We start from the raw sequence: 15697 nt of genomic DNA on the forward strand, positions 1-15697 counted from the left end.
TGTTACTGTGACAGAACCTGAGAAAATCACCTTGGAGCAGGAAAGATTTATTTTAGTTTACTGTTTCAGAAGCTTCAGTCTGTGGTTATTGTTTGGGGCATGAGGCAAGGCAGAACTTCCCTGGTTGAAGAACATGGCTTATGAAAGTTGCTCAGCTCATGACAGCCAGAAGGCAGGGGATGGGGGTCTTGGGGACAAGATATAGTCATCCAAGAGCATATACTGAAAGACGCCTCACCTCAACTAGATCCCACCTCCAACAGTTTCCACCACTTCCCACTAGTCCCTTTAAATTATGAATCCCATATGGATTAATTCACTGATGAGGCTGGAGTCTTCATGATGCAACCATTTTCTAAAAGCCCCACCTCTGAACATTACTGCATTGGAGACCAAGCCTTCAATAAATGAGACTTTGGGTACATTTCATTTCAAAACACCACAACCAATCTATGGATACTGAAACTGGAGACCAAACAGAGTTAATACCTAGGTTCTTGTTATTTCCTTTTTTTTTTTTTTTCTGGTACTAGGGATTGAACCCAGGGGTGCTTTACCACTAGGCCACATCCAGCCCTTTTTTTTAATAATAATAATTATTATTATTATTATTATTATGTTGTATTTTTGTTTTGAAACAGGGTCTTACTAAGTTGCTTAGAGCCTAAGTTGCTGAGACTGGCCTTGAACTTCTGATCCTCCAACCTCAGCCACCCAAGTTGCTGGGATTGCAGGAGTGCCCCACCATGCGTGGCTTGCCTAGGTTCTTTACAAAAGGGCATCAAGAATGTCAGAGAAATCTGAATTTAATATTGATTGCTTTTTTTAAACTTCAGATTTTGCTTATTACAAAAGAAAACAATGGTTGTTCCTCGATAGCAAGTAAAAGAATAAGAAAAAACATTTTGTCTGACAATTCAATTATTTGAAGTTATTTATTAATAATTTTATTTTTTATACAAGTTATTACTTTTTGAAAATTTAAGATACATTTTAAAAATTATTTCTCATTACTCAAAATTCAAACATGATACCCTGTTTGGTTATGACATTTCTGAAAGACATTCCTAAAACCTTATTGGAGGCATTCCTCAAAAAAATGAACCCCAGTGCATAATATTATCTAATATAAAATTAAATATTTTTAGTATTATCCTTATTGTAGTCATTTGAGAAAAATGACATTGCACAATGCAAGACAGTCAAAAATTTTATCATAAAGAAATAATTCATTGTATGTCTTCCAGGTAATAAGACTAATAAAAATCTCACCTGAGAAACCTATAACACTGGCTGTTGGTGATGGTGCCAATGATGTAAGCATGATACAAGAAGCACATGTTGGCATAGGTGATTGACTTTTTTCCTGAATTTTAAAATCTGTAATTATTTGGTGTTTTTGGATTTTCCTTTTGTAAATTAAAATACAATGTCAAATATATAAATGAAAACTAAATGCAACATTGGTAATATGTCTAGTGTATCCACATCAGAAATGATTATAATTAGGCACACTATTTAGGATATTTTAGTTATAAATTTTAAAGGAAATATTACATTTGTGAATCATATTTTTGCCAATTTTAATTTATAATAAAAATAACTTTATTTTTACATGCCATCTCGTACCTTGTAAAATACTTTCACATTATTTTATCCATAAATTTATGATTTACATGGTTGCCCTTATGGTTTAAAATTCTTTTTTAATATTTAGTTTTTAGTTATAGGTGGACACAATATCTTTATTTTATTTTTATGTGGTGCTAAGGATCAAACCCATTGCCTCACACATGCTAGGCGAGCACTCTACCTCTGAGCCACAGCCCCAGCCCCCAAATTCTTATTTTAGAATTACTGTGATTATTTGCAAAACTAAAGGTTCTGTAACACATTTGAAGACAATATTTAGAGATGAGAAATAATACTAAACAATAATAAAAAGATAAAATGTCAAATAATTTTGTGATTTTAATGCCTTTATTCTAATTTCTATTTTGTCTAAGACTTGGGTTCAAAGTACTAATAGCATTAGTATTAGTAATAAATTATAATAAATAATAAATTTAGTAATAAATTATTAATCATTTCCTATTTTAACATATTCTGACTATCTTCTTCTGTCTTTATTTTTTTTTCCATATTTTTTTATTGGTGCATTAGGCTATATGTAATGGTGTGGTTTGTTATTATATGTTCATACATACAAACAATATAATAATATAATTTGGCCAGTATCGTTGCGCAGTATTTCCACTTTCTCTCCCTCCTTCCTCTCTCTGGTGCCTTTCCTCCACTCTACTGATCTCCCTTCAGTTTTCATGAGATTCTTCCCCCCTGCCCCTGCCCCTTCATTCCACCCTCGACTTTCTGAGTTTGCCTTATTTTGCTTAACATAATGCTCCCAAATTCCATCCATTTTCCTGCAGATGACATAATTTAATTCTTCTTTAAGGCTGAACAAACTCCATTGTGCATATGAACCCCATTTTATTTATCCATTCATCCCTTGATGGACACCTAGGTTGGTCAATGGTTCTTTCTCAATTCATCTCTATGGGCTTCCCTGTCCCCCCAGCAATGGATGTTAGGGACTCCTCTTGAATTCCCCATCGTGTGTGTGTGTGTGTGTGTGTGTGTGTGTGTGTTTACATCACAGTACTAAGGATGGTTCTGTCTTTATTTTATAAATACAGAGTCAAAGAGAAAAGTATGGTTATAGATTTTTTTGCTATTGTCAAAGGATAAAATTTGAGAGTTAGGCTAACATTTGTTCTGTAAAAGTCTTCATTATTGCCTATGACAGTTTTCAAGTCTACTATTCCCAATTTATCCCTCAAAATAACTCCTTCCTCTTTGGGATAATTAACTGTTCATTTTGAAATTTTAATTTTCTTTCTAGTTTGTATACTGTTGTTCCCCTTAAATCTCCATAATAAGTTGATAATTTCATATATCATACATTAAAGCATAAAATATTTGCTAAATATATGACAAAGGAGATGTTTTAAATAAGAAAGGAAACACATTATTCAATAAAAAGTGTTGATTAAACTGGTTAGTTATTTGGGAAAGAAGAAAAAAGTTAAGTCTTCTATTACTAAAGCAAAAGAAATTCCAAATGGATTAAGGATTTAAATAATTTATCACCATAAAAATTAATTGAAAATGTAATGAATAGTTCTATTATTTGAGTAGTGGAAAGTTCTCTTAAGTACAATACCAAAGCAAGGAACTTGAGAGAAGTTTTTTGTTTTTGTTTTTTGGGGGGATACAGGGATTGAACTCAGGGGCACTTGACCACTGAGCCACATTCCCAGCCCTATTTTGTGTTTTATTTAGAGACAGGGTCTCAGTGAGTTGCTTAGTGCCTTGCTGTAGCTGAGGCTGGCTTTTAGCTTGTGATCCTCCTGCCTCAGCCTCCTGAGCCACTGGTATTACAGGTGTGCGCCACTGCACCTGGCTTAAGAAGTTTCTTGTTATAGAGAAAAAATTAGTATGTCTGGCAAAGGTAAAATCTCCCCCAAAACAAATTTCAGTGAGACACTAGTAAGGAATACTTGTAGAATAGATGACCAAGTCTTAATACTTCTAAATATGTGAAGTCTTAACAAATTAACAAGAATAAGAGACACACTCTAATAGAAATATGTGGAAAGATGTGAGTTCCAAATGAGAAGTATTCAAGATGAGTACAAAGTATATGGAAAAAGTGTTTCATCTCTGTAACAATCAAAGGAATGTAAGTTAAAATTGCCTAGCAGATTGGCAACAATTACAAAGATTGATAAATCTGAAGTTGACAAAGATACAGAATAAAAAATGATTTTATACAGCTTTAGGGAGAGTGTAAACTAGTATGCCCTGCATTATTGTGCATGACAAAAAAGTTTAATTCTGTGCTTTTTGATCAATAGTGTACCCAGGAATTTCTTCTAATAATTAACGTGTTGTAATGATATGTATATCGTCAATAAAGTTTATAGTTTATATCTATAAAGTAACAAATTCAAGTTACAAAACAAATACTCTTATTTTTGTACACATTTTTATATATATTAAATACATCTACACATGCATGTAAAATAAGAAAGAAAAATTCTAAGAGGATATAGGCTAAAAATTGTTTTTCCCCGTAAGTATTGTGAATATAGATTTTTTTCTCTGCTTCTTCATTTTAGAACATTTTGATACTTTCATGATAATTTTTTTAAATAATTATTTTTTAGTTTTAAGTGGACACAATATCTTCATTTTATTTTTATGTGGTGCTGAGGATAGAACCCAGTACCTCATGCATGCTGGGCGAACACTTTACCACTGAGCCACAACCCCAGCCCCATGACAAAAATTTTAAAGGTTAATTTTGAAAAATAATTTTTAAAAGTTGCTTTGGGTCAAAAAACACAAACATGGTGATCTCTGATTTGTTTTTTTGAAACCTAAAGGATTATTGTAACCTAAAGTACTCTTTTTCAGATAAAATGATGCACTGATTTCAGATGGTACATTTTTTTCAATTTATTTATTTTAAATTTACATTTTTCTTTTAAAAAGCACATTTGACTTATTTATGACAGTTTGAAGTAGCTAAATATGCCTATTTTTTACTACATCAAAGTTGTTCAAGTTTAACTTTTTTATATTCACTAGAACTAGTAAAGACAAAGTTGTTTAGCACTCTTTTCATTAGATGTTTATTACCCAATACTTTGTGCTTATTGGTACAATAATTGATGCTTCTGCTAGATCCTGAACTTTTAATATTATTTTTATTTTAATTATATTTTTTTATATTGTAATTCTTTGAATATTGGTGTTACATATCTTGTATATATTACAGCTTTATATTAAACTACACATTTAAGTAGAACAACCTTTTGGATCACTGCTAATTTCTGTATATTAGGATTTAGTGTTTCTAAGTCCAGGTTCAACTACTAAAATATTTAAGATATTTATAGCTATTTCATGAAAATTAAGCTTAATGAGTTATCAGTGGACATTCCTTTTTGTTTTCTTTATTACAGGAATCATGGGTAAAGAAGGAAGACAGGCTGCAAGAAACAGTGACTATGCAATAGCCAGATTCAAATTCCTCTCCAAATTACTTTTTGTTCATGGTCATTTTTATTATATCAGAATAGCTACCCTTGTACAGTATTTTTTTTATAAGGTGAGTTTTATATGGATTTTTTGGATCAATTATTGATGTAGTAATTTGAAATTTTAACTTAAGGAATGTTATAACCATATTAATTATTCTTTCTTTAATTATTTTAATTAGGTATATATGACAGCAGAATGCATTTTGATTCATTGCAAATTATTCTTAAAAAATAGTTACTGTAAATAAAATAGCGGTACCTTTGTAATTAACATGTACTGACAGAATGCAAATCAGTAGTTTTCTGGGACCAAGAGTATAGGTGTTAGAATTAACTAGAAAGGAATATAAAAGAACTTTTGGAATTGATGGGAGAGTTCTCTAATTTTATGGTGATGTTGGTAATATATAAATTTGTCAAAACACATCAAAACTTACACTTATATTGATGTCTTATTCTGTTCAGATTCAGCTGCAATAAGTTTGATTTCCTTAAGGTTACTTCATCTTGAGTCAATAAGTTTTAATTTAAGTCCAACATGATGATTTCAAGCAGAGGTTAAATTTGTTTTGTTTTGTTACCATCATTGGTCTGTTAGTAAGCTAGTGAAGTGGTGAGCTTCTCAGTACAGGGTTTTTGTATGCATAAAGTGAAATACTTAGGATTACAAATAAAAATGTTGAAATACATTTCTGTCTCTGGACCCTTTGGGAAATGTGGGAATCTGTAGACGACATGTTAAATGCCTTTGTTACTAAAACATTTAATATGCCAGAATGTCTTATATTGCATATATTTTTATAATTTATAGCTATAGGCCGGGATAGAACATAGATTACATATTACTATAAAATGATGTGGCAGTTTTCTTCTAATTTACTGTTCTGGCTTTTACTTGTAATATGAGAATAGATTGAGGTCATAAAATGTTTTGATAGTTCTGTTTATTGTGTACTTTAAATATTTTTGCATTGTAAAGCTATCATGGCCCAAAAAATTAAGTAAATCTTGCTTATTGTCCTGTGTTTCAACTATATTGAATGAGAATTGGAAGATTGTAAATTCAAAATAATGGTATTACTTGACAGTGATGGGAGGTGAGGGTATGTTCGTTCATTCTCATATCTACACTGCTCCTTCAAATGTTTTTAGGTATTTTTTTAATAGAATGAGAAACCTACTTTCCCATTTTATGTGGACAAGTCCTTATGAAAAAAATCCTCAGGTTGCCATATTAACTGAGATTGTGTTTCTGGACCCTTTACCATATTTAGGAATTTTTTTCTCTTTTAGTTCAAAATATTTTAATTGTTTTCCATTTAATCTTTTTTTTTTCAGAATGTGTGCTTTATCACACCCCAATTTTTATATCAGTTCTACTGTTTGTTTTCTCAACAAGTAAGTAAATAGAAGCTTGTGTTTTGTTCTTTTAGAATAAGATAAGTGTGTTCAAATTTTGATAGATATCTAGAAGGACTTTTTCATTTTTCTAAGTCCTGCCGGTAACTATACAAACTTCTCTGAGTAGTATGCTTAGTCAGCATAACATGCATAATATTTATTCTGGTTTTCAGTCTAAAGTTAATGTTGATACCAAAAATTTATTTTAATTCATGATGCTTTTTTTTTTCATTTTTCTTAGTCCTGTAAGTAACTAGACAAAACTTTTCTGATTAGCAATTAGCATATCACTCATGAATTTTATTTATTCTAGTTTTCAGTTTGAGATAAATGTTGATAACAAAATATATTAAAATTCTGGATGCTTTTTAAAGAATTGATATTAACTCTTTAACAGCTTGTGAGAAAATTTTGATAATTTGTTTCAATTATTTTGTGATATTTCTATAGAATCCATATGAAGCCACACCAAATAACTATTTAGAGGTTCACCTCATCTTAATTCTTGACTCACAATTTAAAAAAAATTTTGTGTGTGTGTGTGTAGTTGTAGATGGACAGCATGGCTTTATTTTATTTATTTCGTTTTTATGTGGTGCCAGCATTAAATTAAGCAAGCACTCTGCCATTGAGCTACTAAGCTCAATGACTAACAATTTTTTATGAACTTTAGTGGTTTAGTCCAGGGATGACATACAAGTTTTACCACAGAAGCTAATGTAAATAATTGATAGAAACACCTAGAATGCTATGTTAAAAAGGTTTCTGGAGTTTAAGAGAGGGAAAATGCTGTAATTTATTAGTGATTGTAATGGGCACAGAGTGGGACTTTAGTTGTACACATGTCTCATATTTGCCATTCCTGATTTACTATTTTATTTTACAGAAAAGGAAAGTGAAATTCAAAGAGATTAAGTAATTTGCCCAAAATAAGATAGCTAAGTTCATGACTAAACTATGACTTAGACCTACTGCTTCTGACTAATTGAGCACCCTTTTCACATACCATTCTTTATCAAATTGAGCAAGACATGGTTTCTAATTCATTGAAAAAAATAAGAACTTAATTATCTTAAGTTGTTAGGTTTTCTTTTCATGTGTTGTTCCTCCTTAATTACTATTTTCAACTCTGTGTACAAGCTGAAATCTAAATTTTAGATATCTACTCAGGTAGGCATTAATTGTCAGTAACAGTTTACCTGAATGAAATAAAGAATGCTATAAGACCATATGACAAGGGGACCTGACCTTTTTTGATTACATGTTCAGGGAGTTTACAGTATAACTTGGGAGTCAGTATTAATAGCAATAAAACAACATATAAAAGCATAGGCACAGTGCTAAGCTTTTAGTACCAACAGTAGCATCTGTGACTCTTTAAAGAACACTATCAGCAAGGACTTGTGTCACTGTGAAAAGTTTCATGGAAGAAATTGAGACTTATTTATTTAGTGTCCTAAAGAGAGTGAGGGATGTAGATGGGGAGACCGAGCCATGAAAGCAAAACTATATGTGTAGCATACCAAAGGGATAATAAGAAGCTTAGGATACATATAGAATTGTTTAAAACTATTATCACAGTGACCAAGTTGTGGAGAATCTTGAAATATAGATTCAGTTCGCTGTAATTCCAAAAACAACTGACATAGCAAAATATTTCAGTTTCTACACAGAATTTAAATCTAGGAACACTATATGTTAATGTCCATTTAAAAAACTAATTGGAGGGCTGGGGTTGTGGCTCAGCAGTAGAGCACTCACCTAACATTGTGTGAGGCCTTGGGTTCAATCCTCAACACCACATATAAATAAATAAAATAAAGGTATTGTGTCCACCTACAACTAAAAATAATCATAATAATTAAAGTAGATTTTGTTGTAATTGAAAAAACTGTAGTTTTATGCTTTTTTAACATGCTTATTTGTGATTATACACAAAAATATAATAGGAATACATAATTTAGAATGTCAAAATTTCCTCTTATTTCTCTTTCTAGACACTATATGACAGCGTGTACCTGACTTTATACAATATTTGTTTTACTTCCCTTCCTATTCTGATATATAGTCTTTTAGAACAGCATATAGACCCTCATGTATTACAGAACAAGCCCACCCTCTATCGGTAAGTATTTTCCAGCATTTAAGTGTCCATTGTTTTCTGATTACAAGTATTGTATTTAATGGTTAGCAGTTTAACTCGTACCTAAAAAATAAGCAAATATGTAGAAGTGTCTGCTAAGGGGTTGGAGAGTAGTAGAGCACTTGCTTAGCTATTGAGGCCCTGGCTTCAGTCCCCAGCACCACAAAAATAAATAAATAAAAATATTTTACTAAGCATGATTATTTTATGGTTTATAGTTGCTGAATACCAAAGAGAAATTTTGAGTTGTTCCTATGTTTTTAAGAATGAATGCTTTCATTCCATTAATACCTTGGGTGATTGTGTAATTTGTACTTACCTGTTGTAAACCAGTAATATTCTACTTTGTGTGACAAGTTATTTCAGTAATTGTTAGTCTCTAGAATTCCTTAAGAACTAGTTTATGTCTTATTCTTGCCAAATTTATGAATGATAATCCATGCAAAATGCAAGTCGATATTGATCCCTGTTCTCTGCTTTATTCCTGCTTTTCTAGAAGCAAGTTATCACCAGAGCACTGGAATCAGGCAGGGATAGCTGAAGGTTCCCATCATAAACTCTTATTATAGAGAGGCTACGGAGGTACCATTTACAGAGGTGTATCCAGTTATCCAAATATAAAATAACTTACTTTGATTTCCCAGGTTATCTAGCACAGGGCTTAACCCAAGATTAACACAGATTATTTTTCCCCATAATAACTATTATTGAAAATGCTATTAATTAAGACCCTCAATGCAGAAGCCAACTCAAATGACCTCAGTTGAAGGAGACATACTCAGACTGGTTGAATATCAACAGAATGCAATACAAATAAATCAGCTTTTCACAACTAAACTGAAGTAATAATGCCCATATATTTCTTTATCAAATGAGAAAATGTATGAATTTCATTATGTGAACTATAAGCTGTTACCCCTATGTATGCTATTACTAGAACTGGTGGTTTGTCAATTTGAGCACATTTATTATTCTAATATTTTCTAAAAAATTTATATTAAAACTCCTTGTTTTTTTTTTAATTATCAAATTATAATAATTATTCTGTAGGTAAAATATGAATCCTAATGTATTCCTTTTTTTAATTCACAGGGACATTAGTAAAAACAGTCTCTTAAGCATTAAAACATTTCTTTATTGGACCATCCTGGGTTTCACTCATGCCTTTATTTTCTTCTTTGGATCCTATTTTCTAATGGGGAGAGACATATCTCTGCTTGGAAATGGCCAGGTAAAATATATAATGTCTTAAGGAATGCTTATTAATATTTTCATTTGGTGTAGTTTTTTATAATTTTATGTCATGGAAAATAAAATAAATTCAACTTAAATTATAAAATTTCAGATACTAAATTAAAATAAAAATATAAAAAGGTTTTAACTTTTTTCACTGAAGTTTCATACATTAATGACATCCTTAGAACTGCCAGTGTACAGTTCTAAGGAAAACATAACTGTACTACAGTGTAATTATAAAATGAGCCTCAAGTTACTAGACTGTTTTGCTGTTCAAAAATTAGTTTATACAAAGATATATGTTAATACCCCTGCGTGCGGTTTACCTCAGGACTGTATTCTAATAACAGGTATCATTTATTTGGTACTTACTTTTGTGCCAAGTGCTGTATATATCCCGTGCCCATTATCCTTACAGTAATCCTATTACAAGGGTGTAATTACTCCTATTTTTCAGATGAGAAATAGTGGTTGTTTGATTTTAATTGCATGAATTGATTGTTTATTTATGGAGTGCCACCATACTCTTCAGTGCACACTGGCAGTTCTAAGGATGTCATTAAGTTACTATTTAATATGGCCACTTTTCTGAAATATGAAATTTTAAAAAGAATACTAAACAGTATACTGTTCCACTGTGCCTTGATTGGAGTGCTTATGTTGAGACGCTTGTGGCAGAACTAGGCCTCTCTTTCTGGCTTAGGTGGGTTAGAAGAACAGAAATGACAGTGGTTGATACTATAATAGACTGGATTCCTTTGTTGTATCTGTCAGCTTTGTGTCTCTGATCAAAATACCTGATGAACAATTCAGAAAGATTTATCATGGCTCACTGTTTTTAGAGGATTCAGTTCATAGTCCACTGGCTCCTAGATAGAAATGTGGAACATTACAGAGGGAAGCTGCCCAGCATATGACAGCTGGGAAGCAGAGAAAGAGGCAGATAAACCTTTCTGTTGATCTACTTCCTTCTCACCTCCCAGGAGTCCATTCATCTCTCAAAGCCCTCATGATCCAATCTTTGCCTAAAAGAACCACCTTTGAACTTTGAAACATTGGGGCTCATACTTTAGCACATAAGCTTTTTGGGGGACATTGCATATCCAATCTATAACATTTTATTTCTTTTTAATTGGCAACACTTGGATCTTACATAATATGTTTGGAGGCACAGAAATACAATCTTTGCAACTGAAAGAGTATAAGGTTTTATTTGTTCACCAAACATCTTATTGAGGACCAAACATTCCCAGGTAATATACTAGGCTCTGAATTTTATATATAAGAGTAACTTACATACTTCGATATGAGTTTAGAGTCTTCTAAGTGACTACAGAAATGGAGCAGGTACACTAGTAACAAAATAGGCTAGTGCAGTTAAGGAAATAGCTTTCAAATATATAGAGGCCTTATCGATGCTCATCTCTTTAGGTTACATGGTAGGAACATAAATGTTTTGTCACTGCACTTTTGAGGACATATTAAGTCTGATTCAGATAAAAATATGAGTCTAGTTTGTTTTGTGTAACACAAGGGTACATCACTTTCCAAGTAATAATTATCTTTTATTTTCCTCTGTGCCAATTATATTACATGTTTTTGCTTATTAAATCATAATAATCCTGCATGAGAAAAAATTATTTTTTAACTTTTTTGCATATTGGAAAATTTATAACCTCAGAGAAATAAGTAATATAAGAGTAGAATTCTAACTCAGTCTGTGTGCTTAGTCATGATCCTTAATACCTTTGTAAAAACAACTGTTAACCTGGTGCCCTTCTACTCAGCCTTGCCACCTTTGCAGGGTATAGTAACCATAGAGCACAGATACATGAGAGTGCCCACTTCCTATTAAATAGTAAGGTGGAACCAGACAGATGAAGAGGTCAAGGAGTATTAAGGCAGAAGTCATTGAATGAAAAGAAAATTAAAGAGATCTTTTTTGCTAGTTATTACTTTTTTTTCCCTGGTTTTAAAAATATGTACACATTGTGGTAAATATTTTTAAAATATAGGAAAAAATATAAAGAAGGTAAATCATGATCTAGGGATGTAGCTTAGTGGTAGAACACTTACCTTACATGTGTGAGGGCCCTGGGTTCAATCTTTAGTACCATCAAAAAAAAAGAAGAAACTAAATTGCCTGTTATACCTCTATCCACATATTATTGCTTCTGTTTTTAAACTGATTTTTTCTGTTTTAACAAAATTTCCTTTCATTTGTTTGTAACTTTTGCAGTTTTCATTATCATTATAATTTGCATCTCCTTATTTCTTTTTTTTTTTTTTAAGAATTGAGGTTTATTAAAAATAAAATTGACAAACCTTTAGCTGGACTAAGAAATGAAATTAAAAAATCAGAAAAAGGGAGACATTAGAATTGATGCCACTGAAATAAAAGGATGAGACAATTATAAATGATCAGTCATCAACAGATTGCATAACCCTGAAGGAATAAGTTTCTCGAAACATACAAACATCTCCTTATTTCTTAACATTCTAACCTGTGATTTTTCATATTATTATAATTTTTTCTATAGCTACACAATACTCTATTACATTATGTGAATATTCTTTTTTTTTTCCTTTTTTTTTTTTTTTTTTTTTTTGTAGTGCTTGGTATAAACCCTCAGCCTTGTACATGTGAGGCAAGCACCCTACCAACTGAGCTGTATCCCCAACCTAAGTATTCTCTTACTTTGAGAATTTAAGTTTGCTTCTACTTTTTAGTGGCTTTTTGTTGTTGTTATTGTTGTTTAAGAGACAGCGTCCCACTATATTTTACCCAGGCTGATCTTAGACTCCCAGGCCCAAGCGATCCTCCGGCCTCAGTCTCCTGAGTAGGTGGGAACAACAGGTGCACACCATCATGTCTAGCTTTAGTAACTTTTTAAAATTAAATTTTTATCATTCTTTATACAAAGATAGAACCTTAATTCAGGATAAATTGTTGGTCTTTAGTATAAAAGTTTTTTCTCTCATCACCTTCTTAATTGGTTTTTTTAACACAAATTATAAATCATTAACCTTCAATTATTAACCTAATGCCCCCTTTACCTTGCCAGTTATATCATTTATGTAGTGTATATACTAATAAAAATTAATCTGCTACTTACTGCTGCCTCTAGAAATAACGGAAAAGAAACACACACTGGAACTATTCAGAATAGGATTTACATTCTGGCACCTGTAGTAGTAGTAGTAGTAGTAGTAGTAGTAGTAGTAGTTGTTATTATTATTATTATTATCATTTAGTTTCCTCTCCGCTAAAATAAGAGGTGTGTCCCTACCTTGCAAGTTTTCTGTATTAAATGACACATAAAACATTAATCACAGTAGCAGTTAATAAAAGTACTTGGTAAGTCTTAGTATTAATAGTTGCTATTTATACTATCAAATCATTACACTAGAGAAGGCCTGTGCTGATCTACTTTTCCCAGAAATTTTCTTTTTAACTGTGAAAATCCCCTTGCTGTCTTTTCTAGTTCTAATCCATTGTTAATGTTTCCTCTTTAGGTTGCTTTTGCCTCTCTACCTCAGTTCCTCTCTTCATCACTAGTTCTTATTTGAACCCAAGACTCCTGTCCTTTAGCTCCAGCTCCCTCTTTTATATCTGTGCTAAAAATCTGTTTAGAGTTGTATCTAGTACAAGTCTCATTGTTCAGTGCTCATATGTTGATGCTTCCTGTTTTCCTTGTAGTGTTTTTATATGCCCAGGAAATCTATAAACATCTCTGATATTATTGATTTGTATCTTTGCACTCTTTCTTTTGGTCAGTTTGGCTAAGGGTTTGTCAATCTTATTTATCTTTTCAGAGAACCAGCTCTTCATTGCGTTGATCTTGTGCATTGTTTTCTTATTCTCAATTTCATTGATTTTTAGCTCTGGTCTTAATTGTTTCTTGTCTTCTACTGGTTTGAGGGTTAGTTTGTTATTTTTGTAAGTCCTCAAGGTAGAACAAAAGCTTATTTATCTCAGATCTCTTTAATTTTTTGTAGTTGTAGGTGGACATCATGCCTTTATTTTATTTGTTTATTTTTATGCAGTGTTAAGGATCTAACCCAGTACCTCACACATACTAGGCAAGCACTCAGCCACTGAGCTACATACAGCCTCAGCCCTCTAATTTTTTAATGTAGGTACTTAGTGCTATAAATATTTTTAGCACTGCTTTCATGCTGTACTGAAATTTGATAATGTGATCTCTCTGTTCTCATTTATTTCTAAGAATTTCTTGATTTCTATTCTCATTTCTTTCTTCATCCATTATTTATTTGAGAGCATTGGTCAATCTCCATATGTTTATGTGATTTCTAATATTTTTCTTGCTGTTGATTTCTGGTTTCATTCCATTATGATCTGATAGAATACATGGATTATATAGGATTTTTTGTTTGTTTGCTTGTATTGTATTTGCTAAGATTTGATTTGTGGCCCATAATATGAATCTATTTTAGAAAAAGAAAAGCTCCACACGTATCTGAGAAGGTAAATTCAGCTGTTTTAGGGTGGAATATTCTGTAGATCAGGTAAGTCCATTCAACGTATAGTGTCATTTTGGCTGGAGATATCCTTATCGATTTTATATTTTGATGGCCTGTCTGTTGGTGATAGGGTCTATTGAAATCACTCAATATTACTGTGTTAGGGTCTGTGTGTGTGTGTTAGGGTCTAGTATTACTGTGTTAGGTCAATTACATTAGGCTAAATGTCATGGAGTATTTGCTCCATATAATTGAGTATTGACATTTGGGGAATAAGTGTTAACTATCATTATATCTTCTTATTGGATTGTTACCTTTACTAGGATGTAGTGGAATTTTTTTGTCTCTTTTGATTAATTTTTGCTTGAAATATGCTTTGTCAGATATGAGAATAGCTACTCCTGCTTTTTTTCTTGAACATATGCATGGAATATTTTTGTCATCCTTTTACCTTCAGCCTTTGGATGTCTTTGCCTATTAAAATGAGTCTCTTGTAAACAGTGTATAGTTGGATTATGTTTCTTGATCCATTCTGGTTATCTGTGTCTTTTAACTGGGGAGTTGAGACCATTAACATTTGGCATTAGTATGGATATGTATTTGTGGTTTCCTCCCATTTTTTTTTTTTTTTTTTTTTTTTTGCTATATTTTGACCAGTCTGGATTCTTATTTAGTGAATTCTTCTGTTGAACTTCCCTGTGTTTGGGAGCTTTGGAAATTTTTCTTTTGTTTCTCTGTGTGCAGTTTATCTTTGAGTATTCCTTGTAGTGCTTGCTTGGTGCTCATGAATTCTTTCAGTTTATTCTTGTCATGGAAAATTTTTATTTCCCCCTCAAATCTGAGTTTTGCTATGTATATTAACCTTGGCTTGTTTTCTCCTAGGGTTTAGAATATCTCATTCCAGGCCCTCTTTGATTTTAGAGTCTGAGTCAAGAAATCAAAAGTAGGCTTTATTGGTTGCCTCTAAATGTGACTTGATGTTCCTCTCTTGCAGCTTTTATTATTCTTTTTTTATGTTCTGTTAGGTATTTTATTATGATATGTCTTTATGAGCTTCTCATTTGAATACGTCTATTTGAGGTCCTATAACTCTCCTTTTTGTGGACATCTATCTCATTTCTGATAGGAAAAGTTTTCTGTAACTATCTCATTGAAAATGTTCTTTATGCCTTTAGTTTGTATCTCCATATTCTTTTTTTTTTTAGAGATAAAGAAATATTTTTTAAGAGAGAGAGAGAGAGAATTTTAATATTTATTTTTTAGTTTTCGGCGGACACAACATCTTTATTTTTTTGTATGTGGTGCTGAGGATCGAACCTGGGAC

The 15697-nt window shown here is 31.9% G+C and overlaps 1 protein-coding gene across 4 annotated transcripts in view; it reads left to right on the forward strand.

The window, feature by feature from the left end:
* ATP11B (ATPase phospholipid transporting 11B (putative)) overlaps positions 1 to 15697 on the forward strand; it is a 117420-nt gene that overhangs the window by 68393 nt on the left and 33330 nt on the right. For all 4 annotated transcript variants that reach the window (XM_081300917.1, XM_081300916.1, XM_081300918.1 and 1 more), the window contains 5 exons: positions 1248 to 1350; positions 5031 to 5176; positions 6447 to 6506; positions 8507 to 8634; positions 9745 to 9883. In XM_081300917.1, coding sequence (XP_081157043.1) covers positions 1248 to 1350; positions 5031 to 5176; positions 6447 to 6506; positions 8507 to 8634; positions 9745 to 9883 — 576 coding nt within the window. The remainder of the gene's footprint in view (positions 1 to 1247; positions 1351 to 5030; positions 5177 to 6446; positions 6507 to 8506; positions 8635 to 9744; positions 9884 to 15697) is intronic.

The sequence above is a fragment of the Spermophilus citellus genome (assembly GCF_964194105.1).
Source record: "Spermophilus citellus genome assembly, chromosome: 7".
Classification (NCBI taxonomy): Eukaryota; Metazoa; Chordata; class Mammalia; order Rodentia; family Sciuridae; genus Spermophilus; species Spermophilus citellus.